The following is a 23,621-nucleotide window of genomic DNA, read 5'->3' on the forward strand; positions in this document are numbered from 1 at the left end:
GACCGACCGCACAAGAGGCTCCTGCCCAGAAACAGTTCCATGAGTTTAGGCTGTGCGGTCGGTCTATTTCGACAAGTTACAAAACCGAAATAATGCACGAACGGAATCCCCTGGCTTATAGTAGCGATTGTTCCCCTGATCCATACCGAACAGCACTTTCCTAGCTGTTCGGGAAAAGGAAGCAGGCGTTCGTCTAATTTGACTGGTGTTCGGGAAGTCGAGTGTCTGATTTTTGTTCCAGACACTCGACGACCAAGTTCCACTGCCTCCTTTGTGCAAACAGGATGGGCACACGAGGAGAGCGCTTAATTGATGGTTTCCTTTGGTGATAATGATCCAGGGGGTGGTCGGTGAAAACAGGTGAAATCTTGTTCGAACAAAGTCTGGGAAATGCTGGGTTTTCTTGCACTGCTCCCCCTTAGTCCATGGGTCGGCATACCCGCCTAGACCCTGCCGGGTTGGCTTGGGGATGTCCGGGAAAAGCAATTTTAAAGTTCCAGTTCGGTTTGGCGAGATAATCCATCTGCATTTCCATTGTTTGCCTGGCCTGTACTGCATGGTGAAATTGTACAGTTGTAAGGCCAGGCTCCAGCGCAATAATCGGGGGTTGTACCCCGCCACTCGGTTCAGCCAAGTTAGGGGGTTGTGGTCGGTCATTAAGGTGAATGGTCGACCGTACAAATAAGGTTGGAGCTTCTTTAGTGCCCACACAAGAGCTAGACATTCAACTAAAGCTCTTTTAAAAATCCTTTTAATTCTAAATGAATATAACATTAAAGGGTTACTCCAACCAAAAACAGTGTTTTAGTAAAACACTGTTTTGGCTGTAGCAAGCTTTGCTGGAATGTTCTCCCACCCGTTAAGTTACTAAATAGCAAAAATGTACGTAGAATAAGAAGAGGGAGTAACTCCTTGATATGTGTCTGAGGTAGATGCAGAATCAGAGGTAGTATGATATATGGATACAGAAAGATACAGCACATATTTCTGTCTCCACATCTCATACTACCTCTAAGAACTGCCTCAGAAACCTATCAAGACATTACTCCCTCTTCTTATTTTACATACCTTATTATTGGACCAGAAATAAAAGACTCTGGGTTAGTCATTTGAGCTGCCTACCCTTTTTTAAGCGTATGTGCTAAAAACCCAGTTTATTTATTAAAATAACTTTGGTTTGATCGCAAAAGGAGGCAGGGCATGTTGCCATTGTTTGTCTGCCAGCATGCGATTCATGCGGTTAATAGACACAAACTATGCACAGACTTAACATTAGCCAGCCTAGAACTCTCATTTCAGGTTGGGTTATGATGCTGCTGGGGGAGGACTAATACCTTTGCAATCAAAGTGCTTTATATCTTCCCAAAATACTGCACATACGGACTCTTTTTTTGGCTACTCCTAAAGGATTTGTAAACTCGGCTATGCATGCAAAAGTAAAATCTCCAGATTTAAATCTGATAAAACGCGTAAAATGAAATTAAACAAATGGTGGAAGGTGAGACTCGTCATAGCTTAATTTCCTTGTTTCTGGTTTTTTTTTTCTGCCATTGTTAAAAGAGCTCTGGTTTTGGAGTTGTTGCCTAAATGTTGTCCTATTTTCTGTCTAGTGGCACTAAAACATTTTTTTTTTTAATAATCAAATACTAACAGAAACCCCTAAATGATGAGGCAGCAGCTGAGGAATGAACTCTTCTGCAATATTGTACACCATAGAACACTGAACTTTCTCCAGTAACACCCAGGAGAGGGGGCAAGGACTACATACATTGACAAGTATAGAGAAAATAAAAGAAGTAAAGATCAGAAAAGGAGAATAAAAAATAGTCTAATTAATGTGACCCCATCAGCTGTGTGTCAAAATAAGAATAGGCAAACAAGGTTGCAGTCTTTGCCCAATCATGACCAACATTATGTCAGTAATGTTAGTTATTTCAGATCTGACACTCAGTGGCTTGGAAATAAAAGCCTGCAATAGACCGATCATATTGTAATTATTTTACCAAGGAAATATGGTATTCAGAAATAAAAAAAAACCACCTGTTAGACCCACATAATAATAAAAATAGAGTGAACATACAGTTGGCAGTAGAAGGCATATTTCCTACTGGGTGCATGGCTGGAGAACTGAAATATTCTGGATCTCTGCAGATTGTGCAATAAAACATCTGTTAGGCCAGTGTAACTCTGATGTATTTCTGACAACTGCCCAAACACAGCAATCGTGGGCTACAAACTGAAACTGTTTCAACCAGATGCCAAAAGGAAATCTACATTATGTCATTGAAAAACAAAACACCTGGAGATATTGTCCCAAAAACAAATGCATTAAGACCTGACAGGCCGCAACCTGGTGTGTTGAGTTTCATGTCCCCCTATGAATGCCTACTTTCCTCCACCACGAACAGCTATTGCATTTCTGTTGATTTGTTTTTTTTACTTTTTATTTCTTTCTCTGTTTTTTTATTTTTGTTGTTTTTTTTTTTTTTGTTTTTTTTTTTTTAGAATAGTTGCTTACTCATCTAGCCATTGCACATTCTGTGAGATTTATTTGCAACCTGGTCTGTAAATCCAGCTTTTTAAACCCATCTAGATGTACTTGGATGTTACTGTAATCTTAATTTCCATCCCCCTTCCTCCAGGTTAATTGTTAGCATAACCTTTGTTAGCATTTGAGTCTCCTGGATCTCCTGGAAGGGGGTGAATCCATAAGGGGGCATAGCATCCTCAGGTGTAAACTTTTACTTCATGGTGAAACCTCGTGCCCACGATTGGAATAATATAGTCACTTCTTTACTTTGCTCCCTCGCTTACATTTAATTTTATAAAAACACTTATTTAGCATGCGTGTCTGTTAGTTATTGTGTGTTGTTCTTGCTAGATGTATTCATGTATCTGCTCTCCTCCTGAATATTTTTTTAATACTCCCCTGTGGAATGACATAAAGAATTTACAAAAAAAATACATCAAGGATTAACCCCTTATTGTTCCATTTGATAAAAAGCATTTCAGATTAAATTAGAGATCCAAAAAATCCTCTGTAAGAAATAATACCACAGAGAGAGGCTGTTTCTCTATTTGTCAACAGATAAGGTAGCAAGCATCCCTAAGTACCCTAATAGACAATGCGCTTTATACAGTGTGTGTATATATAGAAACAACTTATACAAACATATGCAAAAGGGTTGGTTGTCCGGAATTAAATTGAATTTAAAATTTTAGTCTAAATTAACTGTACTGGAAAAATTCTCCAAGTTAGCAATGCTTCACTTCAACTATTAAAATGTGAAATTCACTTTGAGTTTCTTACACTTGAATAATATTTGACAACTTGTTTATGTCACTTTGTTTTCCTGAACCAATGTCTTACTTTGGCATTATACACTTAAAGGGATACTATAGGCGTCACAACAACTTTAAAGGGAGTTTTAGTGTATGCAGTCTCACTGCTCAATTCTCTGCCATTTAGGAGTTAAATAACTTTTTTTTTTTTGTTTCTGTTTATGCAGTCCTAGCCACATCTACCCTTTCTGTGACACAAACCGCTTGCATGGGAAAAAACATGGTATACTTTTAAATCCGATGTTAACTTGCTTTAGATTTTTTTTTTTTTTGCCTTGCTCTGTAAATTTAACTTTCATCACACACAGGAGCTTTCTGCATGGTTTAGAAGGCAATTAACAGAACAGTATGGAAGAAATTAAACAAGCTGAAATAAAGGAAGTTTTAAACAGTAGATGTTGCTTTACAGGAAGTGTTTAGGAAGGCTATGTAAATCGCATAAAGGGATGTGTGACTAGAGCTATATAAACAAAGTGATCTTCTAAATGGTAGAGTATTGAGACTGCAGAGTCATTATTTGTACACCTAAACTACTTCAGTATACTAAAGATGTTTCCATGCCTATAGTGTCTCTATACTTTGTAGATTTTATGTGTGGTATTCTTTTGTAATGATGCATTTTTTTATTTTCTTTCACTACCTGGACATGTATAATTCTCTTCAGTCATGCTTATATGTGATGTTTTGAATAGCTTGTAATTGTGTGTCCCTAATGCAGGTTGGGAAAGGGTGCAGTGCAGCTCTAAAGGCCCTTGGTGCCATTGTGCATGTCACAGAGATTGATCCAATCTGCGCTCTGCAAGCTTGGTAATGTGCCTGAATAATACTTATTAATGCTGCTCTGGACAAAATTAGAAATGCTGGATTGTGATGCATTTTATATAGTTTCTGAAATTTACCCATCATCATAGCCGGCCTGTATCCTATTAAAATGTATCTGAATTATTCAATAGTTGTATTAGAGAATATAAATATTTAAAAACTGTAAATACTAATGTTATGCTTTACAATGTCAGTGACTGGTCCAGGCAGATTGTTAGGCAGATTGTCTGCTTTTCGTGTGAATGCTTTACAATGACTGTCTGTCTAACTGTGTCGTGTTTTTTTTTTATTTTTTTATTATTGTAATGTATTGTAATGTGGAGATGAACACTCTGTATATATCCACCAATCAGAGCTTTGGTTATCTCCTACCGTTTGTTGTGCTGTAAATCTGTCTGCCAGAAGCCTCTATTCCAACTTAAATACTTAAGGGTCAGTGGCATGTTATTCTGTAATGACATTCTGGCCTCTTAAGACCATATGGTAAGATGGAAAGTCTTCTTCTTATTTACCAATTGAGCTTTGTACAGCCCTACCTCTATTAAATGAGTGAATCTTTGCATTTTGATGTAAGTTCTTTAAATACTGGTTTATTATAATGGAGTTATTCTGTCATTGTTTACTAATGGAACACTACAAGAACTATAAATACTACAGCCCACTGTATTAACTAGTGCAGATGGTTTGACAACTTACCTGGGTTCCGCTGGGTGCTGGTCACCTCTTCTGCATCCTGAAGCACTCTGCACTGAGCTAGCCCAGCATTGCAGTCCTTTACTGGCTGAAAGCGGTTGGAATATTCACACGGCCAGTAAGCCAGTCCAGCATAGCAAGGCTTAGTTCAGTGAAGCGAAGTAAAGCTCCTTGTAGGGGGCTTCGTGCTCCACAGATGGAAGTGACCGCCAGACCGCAGGTAAGTGGTCTAGCTGTTCACAAACCCTGGAAGGGCAGTAGGGCACCCTGGCCCCATAATCACTACAGTTGGCTGTTATATTGATGGTGTTTCTTTAGGGTTTAGAGTTCCTTCAAGCACTATGACCACTTCAGTGGTTTAAAGTGGTCATGGTGCCTTGCACTTGTATGTGCAGTGTTTCAGACTGGCAAATGTCTGTTTATATTTATATTTATATGCAGTTGCTTTCATTGGCTGAGAGTGATGATCTGGCACAATGAATGGCCAGTGGGATTAGCATCTGGCTTCTGCAGCTCTATAGAAGCTGGATGCACGTCACTGGCCGTATTGGCAGAGACCCAGGTGTGACGGACCACCTGGCACCCCAACCGGGTACTTTCGTCAATCACTGCTTCCTAGTAATCCTTGAGTACCATAAGCACCGCACTGGACACCATAACCACCGTAAATCCCATAAACAACCACAGCTTGGTTGGGGTCTCGCTGTCCTCCACCCATCCTGGACCCAAGACCAGGATCCAGCTTCCAGTGGGTAGACCTCTCCTAGTCCAGAGAGCAAAGCAGGCTGCTCTTACAAGTGCAATTGTTGTAAGCCAAGGGGGTATAGTGATTATAGCAATCCCCAGAGTGAATATAACTCTCCAATCCCCCAAACATTAGCCTAGACTTCATGAAGGGTAAAACAAATCTCTTTAACCCCTTAAGGACAGAGCTTCGGAAGCTTGTCTTTCACTTTGTGACAACGGCATTTTTTGCATTTTTTGCTGTTTGCGTTCAACTGCAATTTGCATTTGACTAATTTATTGCACCGACGCATATTATATACCGTTTTTTAAAGGACAGAAAGGGCTTTCATTTGATGTAACATATATATATATATATATACATGCTTATTTATTATAAAAAAAATACAGAAAAATGCAAAAAAAAATTATAATTTTTTTTTACAGTTTTTGCAATAATAATGTGTGCCTAATTAGTGCAGGTTAAGGAAAGTAATTAAAAATAAATTCATTTAGTTGTTCTGATTTACAGAATATATAATGTGTCTGGGATTTTCAGTTTTTTTTGGTAGTTACAGGTCACAAAGCACAAGGAGTAAAATAAACTTTTAATGTGGAGCGATTTTAGAATTTGGTATGTTTGTCTTGTAAGCTTTATAGCCATAAAAGAAAACAAAATTGCCACACAATAGTATATATTTATATAAAGTAGACACCACAGGCTATTTACCTAAGGTTGTTTTGACACTTTCTACGTAGCCATTTTACCGCCAACCTCTGCTAAATATTGGAGTAAAATTGTGTTTTTGGGGTGTTTTCGCACACAAACTTATAACAAAGAACTTCTCATGTGTATTTTGTAAAGTTGGTGTGTGCTATTCCTGTACAAAGTTTTTTTTTTTTTTTTTTTTAAATTCTTTATTATGACGATCAGGTGAGTACAAAGTCACAAATATTCATACACCACAACAGTGTATATACTGTATATCAGATCGTAACTCAACATTGAAAATAAGCATCGTTAGCTTCTGCTCATCTAACATTCAGCAAGCGTCATATGGCTGTTTATCAGTCAGTAAAGCGTAGGTAATTTGAGCAAGTTAAACAATTGAACGACTATAGATTGATGCATCTTTTCGAGCTAAAACATTTCCAGTAACTTCAATAATCAAACAAGCAAGGTTAAACAAGAAGATATCACGAAGCCCCTGTTCTGCAGTCCTTCCAAGTGACCTGGCATATAGACCTAATAGCCAAGAGAGTAGGTAAGAGCTGTAGTCTCATACATGGTGAGATGTGACATATATGGCTGGGAGAACCTGCGCATCCCCAGTTGGGGGTAGTGTCGGATATGTGTAGGCATATGATGTTAAGCTAAGTGTGTTGTGTTGCAGGCGAGATTGTGAGTTCCAAGCACTTACAATGCACCACTAAGGGCGCCACCCCCAAATCCACACCCTAATCTGGGATCTCCCGAAGATGGGAATTCTAGTAGTCCCTCGTGTTACATAGGTGGTTTGGGTGTGTCTGTCTACTTCAGTAGTCCGTCAGTCAAACGTCTGATGAGGTGCCTTGGAGTGTCGTAGGGTGTATGTTTTATTCCCTTCCTTTTGTCGGTCTAGCGTGTTTTACTTTGGGGTCGCCTCTCAGTATGGTCAGTTCCCTAGTTGTCCCTTTAGTCAGCTTGTGGTGATAGTACTGGTATGCCTCCCTGGGATCTACCGCCTATTTCGCCTTTAGCTCGCGCATCCTCACAGTCGGGTACCCCTGATCCGACCTCCCCGGGCCAGTCCGAGCCGCCGCCACTGTGTCCCAGAAGTAGGTCGCGTGGGTTTGAGTAGAGACCTTGTACGTTGTGAAAATGAGAAAAGGAGGGGGGGAGGAAGGGGGGGGGGGAATACAGATGTGTGGGGGGGGGGGGGAAGGAGGGGGGGGTGATAGTTGGCACCATTCGTCAGCGCGCGCTCGGGCACTCCTGAACCGTGTGAAATAATGTGATTTACGGTCTTCTTGCTCCCGGTCTTGAGAGGTATACATACCACGGGGTCCAGGCTTCGACATGTTTGGTGCTCCTTCCGAGCAGTTCTGCGTATCGCGCCTCGGCCGTGTGTATGTCCTCTATCCTCTGAAGCCAGTCTGTCATAGTTGGTGGTTGTGTTTGTTTCCATTTAGCGGGTATGGATGCTTTGGCCGCATTTAGTAGGTGGCGGATTATCGACCTCTTGTATTGGGCTATTGAGCCTTCCGTGTGATGGAGTAGAGCCATTTCTATGTTGAAGTCAGGTAGGTCACCCAGGATGGTTGTCATTTCCCGTTGTACGTCTTCCCAAAACGGCTTAATCTTTGCGCAATCCCACCAGATGTGTCTTATTGTGCCTGTGTGGGTTTCACATCTCCAACAAGTGTCTGTAGACCCCGGGAATATTCTACTTAATAGAGATGGAGTCCTGTACCAGTGGGAGAGTAGCTTGAAGTTGACCTCCTGGTAGTTGGTACTAATGGAGCTCTTGTGCTGCAAAATCAATATCTGCTCCCATTGTGCATCAGTAAATGTCCTATCCGTCAGCTCTTCCCATCTTCGCTTGAACGCCGTGTTCCGTGTGCGGTCTCCTGTTATTAGCTGTTGGTAGATGACTGAGACACTGCCATCGGCGGCGGAGCCGGTCATGCAGGAGCGTTCAAACCACGTCTGTTCTCTATGTAACGCTACCCTGTTGGGGAGGTTGTAGTAAAAATGTCGTAGTTGCGCGTAATGAAATCTGTGCAGCAGTGTCGGTTGTAGTATTCCACTCCATTCCCGAAGATTTCGTATTCCCGCGTTATTGAGGACCTCGAATATTGGGACAAAGTCCCCACTTCCCTCTATTGGCCAGGAAGAACGATGTAGTCCTCCGCCTATCTCCGAATTATAAGTTATCGGTATCAGGGGGCTCGGCTGTGGGGAGATATGTTGGTTTCGTCTCAGGTGAGACCATGTTTTTAGCGTTTGAGTGACGGGTGATTCAGCACCCAGCTTCGAGGTTACGTCCGCCGAGTTATGCCATGTGAGTCTAGGGAGGGCTTTGTTTGTGACTTCTCTATTCAACGCCACCCACAATTTGTCATCAGATGCCACATGCCAGTCCCTGATCCGCTGCAGTACCGTGGCATGGAAGTATTTGCGGATATCTGGTAATGCCAGGCCCCCCCAGTTCTTAGATAGGCATAGCTTGTCAAAGCTGAGTCGTGCCCTTTCTCCCTTCCAGACGTATTGTATCACCGCCGACTTAAGAGATGTAAAAAATCCTGGCGGGATGTGCCAGGGGATGGTGTGAAAATGGTAAAGTAGCCGCGGGAGAATGTTCATCTTTATTACCGATATACGCCCCTGCCAGGATATGTGGTCGTAATTCCAGCTCTTAAGGTCGTTTAGTATTGTGCGCAGGAGGGGGATGTAATTCTTGGCATACAGTTCTGTCGGGTTCCTGGGTATCCATATTCCTAGGTATCGCATCTGATCCTGGCACCAATGGAAGGGGTACTCACGTTGAATTCGTTCTCCTGTGTTCGTCGGGGTTGAGACGTCTAATAGTTCGCATTTAGTCAAATTGAGCTTCAGCCCTGATAACTGGCCATACGTATCGAATTCTCGCATCAAGACCGGCAGGGATTCAGCTGGATCGTTTACGAAGAAGAGCATGTCGTCTGCGTATGCAGCTACCTTGTGTTCCTGGGTCCCATGCCTAAACCCTCTGATCTCTGGTGTATGTCTCACTCTATCCAGGAACGGTTCCAGCGAGATGGCAAACAAGAGTGGCGATAGTGGACAACCCTGTCGCGTGCCATTGTGAATGGCGAAGGTGTCCGTAAGCGCACCATTCACCCTTACTCTGGCGCTGGGGTCTGTGTAGAGCGCTTCAATCCAAGTCATCATGCCTCTTCCCAGTCCCACCTTTCGTAATGTCGCCATCATGAAACTCCAGTTTACCCGGTCAAAGGCCTTTTCGGCATCTGTTGAAAGCATTAGCAGGCCTGATTTCTCCCTAAGGGCTAATGCTTGTATGGAAAACGCCCGGAGTGTGCAATCTCTGGCTTCCCTTCCCGGCACAAAACCCGTTTGATCCGGATGTATTAAGCGCGGTACATATTTTTGTAGTCTGGTGGCAATGATCTTGGTGAATAGCTTCACATCCGCGTTGAGAAGCGAGATTGGCCGGTAGCTACTGCAGTTTTCGGGGTTCTTGCCGGGTTTAGGGATTACCGTGATAGTAGCTGCTAACGTTTCCTGATGGAATGTGTCTCCCTGCTGGAGTCGATTGAGGGCTGCCGTTAGATGTGGCGTAAGAATGTCTCTGAATGATTTGTAATATCCCGCCGAAAGTCCGTCTGGTCCCGGGGCCTTCCCTTTCTTCGCTGCCTTAATCGCCGCCTGCACCTCTTCCGTGGTGATCGGGGCCTCCAGTAGTTCCGCTTCTTCTGGTGTTAGGGTGGCTGGTTGGAAACCTTGTAGGTAACGCCATGTTGCGTCTTGTAGGTCCGCTCCGCGGGCGTCGGGAAGTGACGGTGTGGAATTGTACAGTTGTCGGTAGTAGTTACAAAATTCAGTGGCAATTGCTTCCGGGAATTGTGTGAGTGTGCCATCGGTCTTCCGGAGTGCATGTACTTGCGCCCTCGCTTGTTGGGGTCGGATCATGCGGGCCAGGAGCCTCCCACCCTTGTTGGCATGGATGTAAAAGAAGGCCTTGGATCGTTGTGTCTCCCTATGGTGTTTGTTGGCTACCAGGTCCGCCAGTTGTCGGCGAGCGTCCAGGAGTGAGCGATAGTGCTCTTCGAGCTGTGATCGCTTGTGTTGTGTTTCCAGTCGGGAGATCTGATCGGTTAGCTCCAACATACGTTGCTGCGAGTCCCTTTTTTTACGAGAGGCAATCCTGATGAGATGGCCTCGAAGTACACTCTTGTGCGCTTCCCATAGCGTCACTTTTGACACCTCTCCCGTGTCGTTTTCCCTGAAGTAGTTGGTGAGGTGTTCCGTCAGGGCAGCCTGCACTCCTGGGTCTGACAGGAGCGACTCATTCAGTCTCCACTCCGTCTTGGTGGGCCTGAACAGCTGGGAGTCCAGCTTCACGGACACTGCGCTGTGGTCCGACCATGGTGTCGGTGCGATTGTTGCTGACTGTAGATGTCGTAGGCCTTCCTGTTGTATAAGAACATAATCGATGCGAGAGTATCTCCTATGTATGGCCGAGTAGTGCGTATAATCTCGAGTCGTTGGATGTATGGTCCGCCACGCATCCACTAGTCTTGAGTCCCTCATGGTCTTCTTTATAGCCCTGATCGCGGTTTGTGGTATACTGCTGTGTCCTGTCGAGGAGTCCAGCAACGGATCAAGCAGTGCGTTAAAATCCCCCCCTATGACGAGCGAACCCTCCGTGAATATTGCCAGTTGGCGGAATGTTTTGCACAAGAACATCGCCTGTTTTGCGTTGGGCGCATAAATAGAGGCAAAGGTGTATGTCCTCCCCGTAATCGTGCCTTTGATAAAAAGGAACCTACCGTTAGGGTCTGTCTTTTGGTCTAGCAAAGTGAAGGCAAGATTAGCAGCCAACAGTATCGCAACTCCAACCTTTCGGGCTTCGGGGTGAGTGCTGTGGTAGTTGGTTGGGTAACCCCTGTCTTTCAGTCTATGGGTATCCGAGGATTTGAGGTGCGTTTCTTGTAGCATTGCTACTGAGATCCGTTTGCGTTGGAGTTCCCTTAGGAGGTGCGTGCGCTTCTCAGGCGAGTTAAGGCCTCGGCAGTTCTGCGTGAGAACATGTAGAGGTGCTACCGTGTACGCCATGGAGTTAGTGTGGGCGAAGTCGCTGGCGTCTCCGTAGTCGTGTTCAGGAGGTCTGGGTCCAGTGGCCCTCGCGCACGTCAACTGCCGGTGGGAGAGGGAGGGGGGGGGGGTGGAAGGGGAAAAAGAATATAAGTATAGTTAGAGAAGAGAGAAGGTAGAACCTTCGTGAGTCACAGTTCCCAGGAGTTGGGGGCGGCTCGGCCCGCGCCCAGTTCAGCCCGTCCCAGAAGGCCCCCGGTGTGAGTGCTTAGAGGTGTGATGTCAATAAGAGTCAAAGTTATCCCTTCAATACGAGGGAGTCCTGTGTAGCTGGGTGGACTACAAGACCGTACCGTTCCCTAGCAAGCTAGGGCAGCCGCGGTGTTGGGTCCCCCAGTAGTGTGGTCTACACAGGTGTAAGTCGGGGTGGTGGTGAGACCTACGAAGTCCAGAGCCACTGTCCGGTCGGTCGCAGAGGCTCAGTAACTAGTGGTGTAGTAGTGTGTGAACTCTCAGAGGGGTGTCCGTGTCCCACTTGTTCCCAATCTGAATTCAATGGCTAGTACAGTGAAAATTTCGAGTAGTACGGTCACGTAATATGGGGGTATGGGGAAACAACTGTTGGGATATATGGTGTGAGTGGTCCTGTACAAAGTTTTATTATGTGTTCAGTTACTTCTGCTGAGTACAACGGTACCCCCATTGTATGTCTTTGGCACTATTTTGTGAAGCTACAGTGCCAAATAGGAGACCTGTCCTTTTCAGTATTCACAGTAGAATTTTGAGAGACGGATTTAATGAGCGTATGCTTCCATTTGGGGTATTATAACAGTTTGACTGTTCAAAAAAAACCCACAAAGGCCTACCATTTGTAAAAGTAGACACTCCAGGGTATCTCATAAGGTGCATATTGTGCCTTAACATGCCCCCATTTTTTTACCATTACATGCCAAAGTATGTGGTAAAAAATAATTTTGTGCATTTTTGACATACGGATTGCATTTTTGCTGGGCATTTTGTATATTTCATATGTGCCACTAAGTTCAAACCCCCCAAATTATGCTCAGCTAAGTCTTCTGAGTAAAAGGACACCCCCATTGTATGTCTATGGCACTATTTCGTGAAGCTACAGTGCCATATAGGAGACCAAGCCATATCAGTTTTTACCAAACTTTGAATTTTGACGCCGGGCCTAAGTGCAATTTCCAAGCATCTTCGCAGGTTTTAAATTCAAACTACCCCACAAAGGCCTACCATTTCTTAAAGTAGACACCCCAGGGTATTTCAAAAGGCATATTTTGAACCTTAGCGTGGGATCATTTTTCCGCTAGCGTGTACCAGGTGTAGTGGTAATAAGCGTTTTTTCTGCCTTTTTGACACACAAAGTGAGTTTGCACAGTATATTTTGCAAACCTTATGTGTACTACCACTGTATAATACTTCATATGTTGCTCAGCTATGTCGGCTGAGTACAAAAATACCCCCTTATGTACCTTTGCCAGGTATATGTGGACATCGGAGGGGCACATTTGGGACACAGCCATTCCATTTTTTTCAAACTTTAAATTTTTACTTGTGCCCATGTCCCATTTTAGAGTATTTTACCAGGCTATATAAACCAAATACCCCATAAAGCCATACCATTTCTTAAAGAAGACATCCCAGGGTATTTTAAAAGGCATATTTTGAACCTTAGCGTGGGATCATTTTTCCGCTAGCTTGTACCAGGTGTAGTGGTAATGAGCGTTATTAAATGTATTTTTTTACTTTTTAACACTTTTTTTACTTTTTAAAACTATTTTTTAAACTTTTGTTTTGCTTATTAATTTTTTTAAAGTTTCCTAAACTTTCGTAAAACTTTTTTTTACAGATTTAACATTTTTCTAAGCTTTTTTTTTACGTTAACCCCTAACTAGCAGTAAGCAGCACTAACAGTAAATTCCCCATTTTCCCATAACTCCCACCCACCCCAGCTAGCAAAATATTTAATTATACAATATTTTAATTAGTTAATTAAATAAATTTAACCCCTGAGGGTTAAAAAATAAATAAAAGTTAATCGTCAGGGCTTAAAAAAAATTAGATCACAGTATAATACTGTGATCTGTATTTTGATCACTGTAGGCAGTGATCGACTGGCAGGGAAGGGGTTAATTTTTATTTGGACTGGGTAAAGGGTTTATTTTTTTACATTTTTTACTTAAACGTTATTAAAACTTTTTTTTAACTTAATTTTTTAACTTTTTAAAGCTTATTTTTAAACTTTTTTAACGTTAACCCCTAGTTAGCCTAATACTAAATCCCCCAATTCGCCACTGACTTCCACCCTCCCCAGCTAGCTAAATTTATAACTTTAAAATATTAAAATTAATTAATAAAATAAATTTAACCCCCGAGGGTTAAAAAAAATAATAATTAACCCTCAGGGGTTAAAAAAAAAATCAGATCATAGTAAAATGTAATCCCTGCCAATTGATCACTGTAGTCAGTGATCAATTGGCAGGGAAGGGGTTAATTTTTTTATTAAAATGGGTAAAGGGGGGTGGGATTTTAATTAAACTTTATTGTTTTGTCACCAGGGGGCAGGATCAACACTGATCCGTCTCCCTGCACTTCACACTGAACCCGGAAGTGCAGGGAGGCGGAGGTGAGTATAGAGAGCACATGTGCCCGCTCTGGCATGCTGTCAGAGCGGGCACATGTACTGGGACAGCCGGATCCGGTGCTCCCGGTCTGCCTCTAATGCAGAGGCAGACCGGAGCACCATTAACCCCACGATCGCCGCGATTGCGGCGATCTGGGGTTAATTTTAACGGGTGACGGACGAGGTCCGTCACTCGTCTTTAAGGCAATCCCCTGAGTGACGGACCTCGTCCGTCACTCGTCGTTAAGGGGTTAATGGCAGCCACAACTGGTATTCTATGCAGGTCCCATGCAAGGGGCACTCCCCCCTAGACCTGAGAGTAGACTACAGTAAAAACAAATACACATTTACTTTGGTTCTCAGGTCCAGGACACTCCCATACAAAATAAGTATGCCTATGCCTGGGAGACAATTGAGTCAAGCACTGTATTAAACTCAACTATCTCCAAGCACAAAACACACATTTCCCAAACCCCACAAAAATTTAAATCCCCTGACAGCCCCGATCTGGGTGACCAACATATCCAAAAATCACCCAGATTGGTTCAGGGGTTCAGGAATTTCCTGGAAGTCATAATTTGACCGACTGCACGCATTGTCCCATGCTGAAAATAGTTCCATACCATCGCGGCTAAGTGCTGATGGGAACCGCAAAGTCTTCATGACGAAAATAGTTACAGGGCATTCGCGGCTAAGTCCCCCTGAAGTCTATTCTCAGTTTTGGTCCATGGGAATGGCTGCCAGGGAGTGTTCGGTTCTATGCACATGAATGGAAAGTGACGAACCAGGGGGAATAACATATGGGTCTTTACAGTCGCTGGCCAACCCCGGTGGGCAAGAGGTTGCCCAGCAGGTCTCTCCAAGAGTCCGTGGCAAACGCCTGTGGAAAGCCGCATTTGTCACACCAGGTAAACAGAGCCAGGGTACTCTAGGCATCATAACCACTATAGTAAGCATTTTGTGGTTATAAAGCTTTATGTAGCTCTTTAATGATTCACTGTATTGGCTGCATAATTTATAGTATTTTTTTTTTCTGACTCCTTGAAAATAACCTTGAATTTTTGGTAAACTACACTGATACTGAACAGAGTCAATAAAGTTCAAATGGCCCCGGATGAAAGGAGCAAAAACATTCTGTGCTGTACTGGGCATTTGAACTGCAAATTTATTACTATTAAATAATTACTTAACAATGTCTGGGTTTTGCAGATCACTTTGAATGAGTATTAACCCCTTCAGGACGGAGTCAATAGTACACGTTCTGATCAAAACAAAACGTAAACAAAAACTGGAATTTGCGCTAAATGTCTGTTCACCCGTAGTTCCCCTCTTTCATATTATATGCACCCACACTTATTATATATCATTTTGTTCAGGAGAAACAGGGCTTTAATCTATCATTAACTATTCATATATGGAACATCATTTATTATGAATAAAAGTAAAAAAAATGTGAGAAAATAAGATTTTTTTTTACATTTGCATTTCCGTCTGACATTTTAACTGTGAATGTCATAATACTGTTAGGTTTTACTGCAAAAAAAATGCACATATTTGTAATCAGCGATGTCTCACAAGTACAACAGTACCCCCCATTAACAGGTTTTATGTTGTTTTGGAAAGTTACAGGGTCAAATATAGAACATTACATTTTCAAATTGAAATTTGCCAGATTAGTAATGTTACCTTTGAGACGGTGTGGTAGCCCAGGAATGAGAATTACCCCCATAATGGCATACCATTTGAAAAAGTAGACAAGCCAAGGTATTGAAAGTGGGGTATGTTTAGTCTTTTTTAGTAGCCACTTAGTCACAAACACTGGCCAAAGTTAGCGTTCATATTTGTTTTTGTGTGAAAAAAGCAAAAAACGAATATTTGGCCAGTGTTTGTGACTAAGTGGCTACTAAGAAAGACTGGACATACCCCACTTGCAATACCTCGGGTTGTCTACTTTTGCAAATGGTATGCCATCATGGGGGTAATTCTCATTCCTGGGCTACCATACGCTCTTAAAGGCAACATAACCAATCTGGCAAATTTCAATGTGAAAAAAATGAAATGCAAGCCTTATATGTGACTCTCTAACTTTCCAAAACACCATAAAACCTGTACATGGGGGGTACTTCACTAAACACAAATATTAGTGTTTTAAAACAGTAAAACATATTACAACAATAATATAGACCATAAAAGTGTCGTTCGCTTGTAAAAAATGCAAAAAACGTCACTTTTACTTAAAATATCATCGTTGTAATACAATTTACCAGTTTGAAACACGAATATTTGAGTTCAGTGAAGTCTCCCGAGTAAAACAGTACCCCCTATGTACAGGTTTTATGGTGTCTTGGAGAGTTACAGGGTCAAATATAGTGCTTGCAAATTAAATTCGCTGCACTTTCTCCCTGTGTTGCCAGGCATGTCAATCAAATTTTAATTAATCAAATCACATAATTACGTTAAAAGAGTATTTAAATATACATGTAGAATTTTAATATATATGCATTTATAGGTATTTAAATTCTACGTGTATAATAATGTAATCTTTTATGTAATTATATGTATTTATCTATATATATATATATTTGCGGTTATTTGTATTTTATATATATATATATAGATATATATAGAATGTCATTCTAAGTGTATTTTGTTACCGATATATATATATATATTAATAACAAAATACAGTTAGAATGAAATTACATATGCATATATAATTTATATTAAATTTTGTTTCAATATTTTATTTATTTATTTTATTATTTTATTTATTTATTATTTTAATTATACGTATTTATATATAATATATATATGTACATCTATTATATATATAATATATATACATATTATATATATGTAACGTCATTCTAAGTGTATTTTAATATTAATATATATACTTATGAGGGGCGGAGCCGAGCAGCCGGACTGAGCAGACGTGCCGAGACACAGCTCCTGAGCCAAATCGTCTTTTTCTGGGGTAAAACCCAGGCAACTCGGCACGCCTGACTCCAAGTCAGCTCTTACCAAGCGGGGGACAACCTGGCGAATACCCCGATACCAACAACGAGCAGTTTGACCGCCGGGTGCCCCGATCCACCTACTGAGACCTGCTGACACACCGCACGGCACCAACATGCGGCCTGCTCACACAGGCAGCGCGGGAGAGACGGCCGCTCTCCCGCCGCCTTCATATCCCGCTGATTTACCGCTTAGCCCACGTCCCCCCCCCTACGGACTGGTGGGGGTCATCACGGTCCACAAACTCCCACAAACCCCTGGGATCGTAAGCAACCCGCAACTGGCAACCAAAATGGCGGCCGCCACCCACGATCCGGGGCCTACACTCACCAAGTCTCCACAAGCGGAACCAATAGGTGGGATCCCCCATGAGGACAAGATAAAAGCAGCATTTGACCGATTTTGGGAGCGGCTATGGGCCACGCTGGCACGGACCCAAACAGCCGAAACAGGCGTGCGGCAGCCAAGCACCCCCCCTGCACATAAACCAGCTCTGAAAAGCACCACGGAGCCACTAAACGAGAAAAAGCATGTGAGCAGAGCAGGGGATGCCCCCCGACCCTTAGGTGGCAGACCACGCATCAGACCCCACCTACCCGGGCCTCGACGCGGGCGGAGAACCCACACGCATGGCCCACCGCTGCTTAAACTAAAGAGACACACCTGGAGGGGCAACCGTCGGCCGGCTAGCGCACCACAAGCGAGGGAACAGAGGCGAAGGCCTCGTAAAGCGTCCGGACGCAACTCTGACCAGGGGTCGCACTCAGCTCCTGACAAGCGACGGAGACCACCAACAGCACCCAAAGGGGCACCTACATCAGCAAATCTGTTGAAGCAGCTGAACCACCTGAAGGTGACCTCCAACCACAATCCGCTGAACACCCGCTATGAGAATAGCACACAACAAAGAGATCGGGAGCCGAGACAGGGAATGGGGTGAACTCCTACCAAGGTTTGCCTGGGCATATCAGTGACTATCATGCTTTTACCACCTGACCGATCTGCCCCGGCCCGAGCCAGAATTGTCTGTGCCAAATCACATGCTAATTCGACCTCATTGGACTTCCTTTACAACCCTGATGGTACCGAGTTCTGCCCGACCTGAACAGTAAAGCTTAATGTTTAAATGTCCAATGTTAAATGTTTATGTTTCACTACACTCACCCTTTAATCTACCAGGCAAGCCTGCCTACGCTACAGTACCCCTAGCTTAAGCCACCCGGTGGAGCGGAGCTTAGCCCTAACACTCGACACACTAGCCCAACAAAATACAAGCAGTGGACACCATCAACCAACACTACACATAACAGAAAACTCACTCTACCATTGTAAAACCTGACAGCTGACCAGTTCTCAACTCAAGCTTTTGAACCAGCAACGTTCCACACACAAAACTTACACATAAGCTATTGGTAACAGAGTCGATCCCTCATATAAATATAAAAAAAGTGCTAGCATCAACATGTACCCCACTGTTATACTTGTTATTGATAGTATGTGGAATGCCGTTGGGGTACCACATACACGTTGTGATATCTTTATGCACTGAAAAATAAAGAATTATAAAAAAAAAATATATATACTTATATTAATATTAAAATACACTTTGTATGACGTTACATATATATAATATGTATATATATTATATATATAATATATATACATATTATATATATGTAAAAATATATTTAATTTATTTTTACACTTGTATTTTATTTATTTTTTATACATCTTACCTCCTGGGGCTGCAACCCGTTACGGCGTGCTATGCCGTCATAACGGCTTTAAAGCCCACTTAACCCGTGACTGCATAGCACGCCGTAACGGCGTTAAGGGGTTAATTTGGTCCGGATTATAGCCAGGCCAAACTTGCTGAATGGCATTAAAAAAATCTTTGGCAGTGTAAGGGTTGATCATAGCCAGCTGGCACAATAAGAAAATGTTTAAATAAAAAAATGTAAATTTTATATATTTATATATAATGCCTATATGTGTGGGGGAGGGGAGGGGGCATTATATCCACTATATTAGTATAAGGGAGGTTTAAACTTCCCTTATGCCCCACTGCCATACTACTAAACTGTTAATCGGCAACCATTGCTACCATATCGCAGGAGAGCTGGCCTGCAAAAGAATGCACTTGCTTATTCTCAGACCGTGTTGTTATGTGTGTCACAGCTTTTACTTTATAACGTTTCTCATGTTTACACCACAATATTTTCATGTTACATGTGTTGCATTTACTTGTTGTAAAAAAGCGTCCATTATAAATATAATAGACTTATTATACATCCATACATATTCTGCAGTTGCAAATTATGGGCATTAATTGAATTTTGTTATTAACCCCTTAAGGACACATGACGTGTGTGACATGTCATGATTCCCTTTTATTCCAGAAGTTTGGTCCTTAAGGGGTTAAACACCTTGTTGTCTTACTTGTGCTTCTGTTTAGTTTGTGTTTGTACTATATGTGAAAATGAAAATTCTGCCTGGTGTGAAGTCATATTTGCTAAATACTGAACTGAAATGTTTTTTTTGGTCTTGCATTGCTAGCACTACCCAGTCACTATTTGTTGTTTGTTTTACAGTATGGAGGGTTTTCGTGTGGTAAAACTGAATGAAGTCATTCGGCAGATGGACGTAGTTATCACTTGCACAGGTAATCCAAAGAACTTTATCCAACTATACTTAGAAGGAAAAAATACAAGAATATGAAACACTACCCAAAATAAGCATTGCTTAAAAGGACACTCCAATCACCATAACTATAGCTTACTGTACCGATTTATAAAGCTGGAAAGGTATCATTATTACATAAAAACTACTTACATAGCACTGACAGGTTTATAATTATTATAATATGCCTACCCCCTTGCATTTAAAGCATTTTAAACATGTTCTATCTGTTATAGATATTATTGTATCTGACTCCTGCTCACATGCAAGCTGGGTAGTGGGTATGGGGTTGGAGTGCTCCCTGTGTTTTGTTAAACAGATTCTAAATGGTTTTGTAAAAACAGTGGTCAGAGATCCTAGGAGATATAACCACTACACCGTGCTGTAGTGGTTATGTGACGTAGAGTGCCCCTTATATTTTTAAACCTAAATACTGTTGATCAATCACTATTCTTTTCAGTCTTTTAAACTACACGCATGGCAGGGGTTTTCATCCAGGAAAGGCAGTGATGCTGTCATTGATGTAGTGTTCTGGTTGTACTGTTTTTTTTTTTGTTTTTTTTTAAATCCATGATTTTGTTTCAAAAGGTAATAAAAATGTTGTGACACGAGAACATCTGGACCGCATGAAGAATGGATGCATTGTGTGCAACATGGGACACTCTAATACTGAGATTGATGTGGTGAGCTTTGACCTTATAAGATTTGAGACAATCTCAGATTTTCTGAACCTGTCTACTATTTCCCCAGCGTAATAGAATATATATATTTTCAACTAGTTCAATTATGAATACTCTGTAGTGGATCCAATGCTAGTAACCAATTTTATTAATGGCCTAGATGTGGGAGGACACAGAAGAAAATGAAGGTAAAGTGGAAAGTTTCTTGATGGAGGAAAGCAGGGTCGGCTAACATTTCAAGGATGGATTGGCATAAAAATAAAAAATAAAATGGACTGCAATCATTCTTATACATAAGTAATAGTGTCTTATTTAAGTTCTAATATATTTTTCTTTTTACTGAAGTCAAAGATCTCCTAGAGAATTTTCTACAGTTGCACTAAAGTCAAATGTTGCCCCCTCCCCCTATGATGATGTTGGACTACAACTCCCATAATTCTCTGTGCATATATTGTATTACATCACATATGGGGTGCCAGAAATTGATAACTTTGCATTAAAGGGTATTGAACATCATTTTAGAACACAGGCTGTACTGGAAGAAAGGAATAAGCATGATCTTTCTCACTGAAATGAATTTTCAGTAGCCGGCTTGGCACACCATCGGTATATCTTCAATAATGATTTGAATATCATTTTTCAGAGCAGTCTTCGCATGCCTGAGCTGACATGGGAACGTATCCGGTCTCAAGTGGACCATGTGATCTGGCCAGATGGAAAGAGGATAGTTTTGCTGGCGGAGGTAAGAAATTATGGGTATTATGAAAGTGCTTGCTATAGGTAACGCTTTGCTGTACAACAATCTATAATGGATTAAAACCATCAATCTAAAAAAACAAAAAACTGTATAACCAATCAAAACCAAAAATATGCCACATTTAACGATTACTATGTTATGACAACTGTATATATGTCACAAATGTCTTGGGCGCTCCCTAGAGAAATGTCAAGCATCTAAAGTAAGTGACATTTTCCAAAAAGGAGAGGATAATACATCTTTTAGATGTTTAATTCTTAAAAAGTAAATTTACAAATGGTTGCTTGATATAAAAAAGGGGTACCATATATAAGACCATAAAAACATCTGCTTAAATGCACACACATTCCTGGCATATTTAATACTACATAACGTCTTCTCCAAAATATTATATCCATAATGGAATATCTTGCAGCTTCTCGATTGTAAACATTTCCTGTCCTGTGTGGAAATCATTGTACCATGAATATTGTGTTTTCTCATATACAGTATTTGTATTGCATTTGTGATGTGTAAATCTCTTGATGTGGAAAGCATAGTTTATAAATATATATTTGTTTTATTCAGGGTCGACTCCTGAATCTGAGCTGCTCAACTATCCCTACGTTTGTTCTATCAATAACAGCCACTACAGAGGTAGGTTTGAATTTTAATGCATTGCATAGAGTGTGGATTTTGATTACCTATACGCTAAGCGCTTCTCAAACCCTCATGTTTCAGTATGTGTAATATACTGTAAAGCATTTCAATGTAACACACATAAATAAGTTATATGTTGTACACTGTTGTAATAGCATATTGATACTAATCCCTATTAACAATATAGTCAGAATCTTGTAAATAGCACCATAAATTCCTTAGCAACTGATACTTAAATATATGGAATAGAAACCATTCATTTGACTTGAACGAAAAGATAAAAGGCGTCTGAGAGCTTTGCCAGCAAGGTTACAAAATACAAGAAATTAGTATTTCAGTTATGTTTATATACAAAAGACATAAATCGGGCTTTAAATAAAACCTACAAATCAAAAGGAATGGTAGTCCTCACTCCTTCTTTTTATCGTTTTTGTTTATATTTGTTCATATTTTGCATCTTCTACAGTGCTACATTATATTTTCATTAGTAAAGCAACTTTGTCACTTTGTCTACTCTCCATCCATCAGCCTTTCTATGGTGCCTGCCGACCCCCATGGATGTTTGTTTCTATTTAACTTTGCTGTTATGCCTGTTGTGACGAAATGCCTTTCGTCACTGAGTTTATTGGTGACAAACTGCCCTTTACCCACGGTTGTTGGAGGAGCCTGATTGCCAGCCTCTTACCTGTTGACTATGGTCCCTGGAAGATTTGGCCCTTCAGGTGCAACATTTGGGCATATTGTATTTTATTGTGCGACTGCTGGCCCTTTAAGAACTGTCTGGGGACATATTGAGACTTTGGGTAACAATACCCTTTAAGACTATGGCCCCTGGAAGGTATTACCTGTTAAAGACTCGTTTAGCAGATTGGATTTTATAAGACTGTACCTTTAAATAATATGGAACAATTCTGCAGCTTTAAATTGGCACTTCGGATGCAGCCGAAGTGCCGAAGTAGTCGAAGTGGCCGCCATTCGACAAACGAACACGTGGCGGCGGCCATCTTTGTTCCTTCGAACGAGGTCAGCGGGGTGTGTAGCCAAATCCATGGAACTGAAATCGGCTACACATTTTACCAAACACCGCTGACCCTTACCTTCTTTTACACTTCGGTTTTTCAGCTTCAGAGACTAAGTCCCGTTCGAATATTCGAACGCCCGTTCGAATGGGACTTAGTCTTTTTTCTGCATGGAATTGACCGACTGCACAGCCCAAATCTATGGAACTGTTTTGGGCAGGAAATTGTGCTTGCGGTCGGTCATAAAGGACTTCCACCTAACTTTTGATCCACTGGAGGGATTTGTCTGATTTTTGGAAGGGTTTATGTTTAAAGTGTGCTGATTCTAAATATGTTTTTAGGAAGATTGGATGTAGGGATTTAAAGTTATAGCACATGTATAAAAACTGTAGTTTTCCTGGCTGTAATAATTATGTTAACCGGTTATCTGAGGGGAGGGAACGTGTGGGTTGCAACCGTTATGCTATTGGCTATTTTACCCCGCCCCTGTGGGCTGTCTTTTATGTGTAAGATGGAAATAAAAGCAGACTGGGTGTGCTAGCACCTCAGATCATCTTGTACCTTCATGAAGTTTCGGCTCATGTTTGGGGGATTGGAGAACTACACTCTGGGGATTGCTATAATCACTATACTCCCCAGGGTATTATCGCTGAGCTCTGCTAAGAGCTTGTTCCTGTTCCTGCTCTCTGGAATTCGGAGAGGTCCATCTACTGGAAGCTAGACCCTGGTCTTGGGTCCAGAGTGGGTAGCGTGGCGAGACCCCAACCAAGCTGCGGCGGTTCGTGGGAGTCTACAGTGGTTATGGTGT

General features: G+C 41.8%; 1 protein-coding gene across 3 annotated transcripts in view; it reads left to right on the forward strand.

Annotated features, from left to right (window-relative positions):
- Positions 1 to 23,621, forward strand: part of AHCYL1 (adenosylhomocysteinase like 1) — a 63,045-nt gene that overhangs the window by 31,974 nt on the left and 7,450 nt on the right. For all 3 annotated transcript variants that reach the window (XM_063452028.1, XM_063452012.1, XM_063452020.1), the window contains exons 10-14: positions 4,061 to 4,149; positions 19,631 to 19,701; positions 20,307 to 20,401; positions 21,042 to 21,140; positions 21,723 to 21,791. In XM_063452028.1, coding sequence (XP_063308098.1) covers positions 4,061 to 4,149; positions 19,631 to 19,701; positions 20,307 to 20,401; positions 21,042 to 21,140; positions 21,723 to 21,791 — 423 coding nt within the window. The remainder of the gene's footprint in view (positions 1 to 4,060; positions 4,150 to 19,630; positions 19,702 to 20,306; positions 20,402 to 21,041; positions 21,141 to 21,722; positions 21,792 to 23,621) is intronic.

The sequence above is a fragment of the Pelobates fuscus genome, chromosome 1, assembly GCF_036172605.1.
Source record: "Pelobates fuscus isolate aPelFus1 chromosome 1, aPelFus1.pri, whole genome shotgun sequence".
In the NCBI taxonomy this organism is placed as follows: domain Eukaryota; kingdom Metazoa; phylum Chordata; class Amphibia; order Anura; family Pelobatidae; genus Pelobates; species Pelobates fuscus.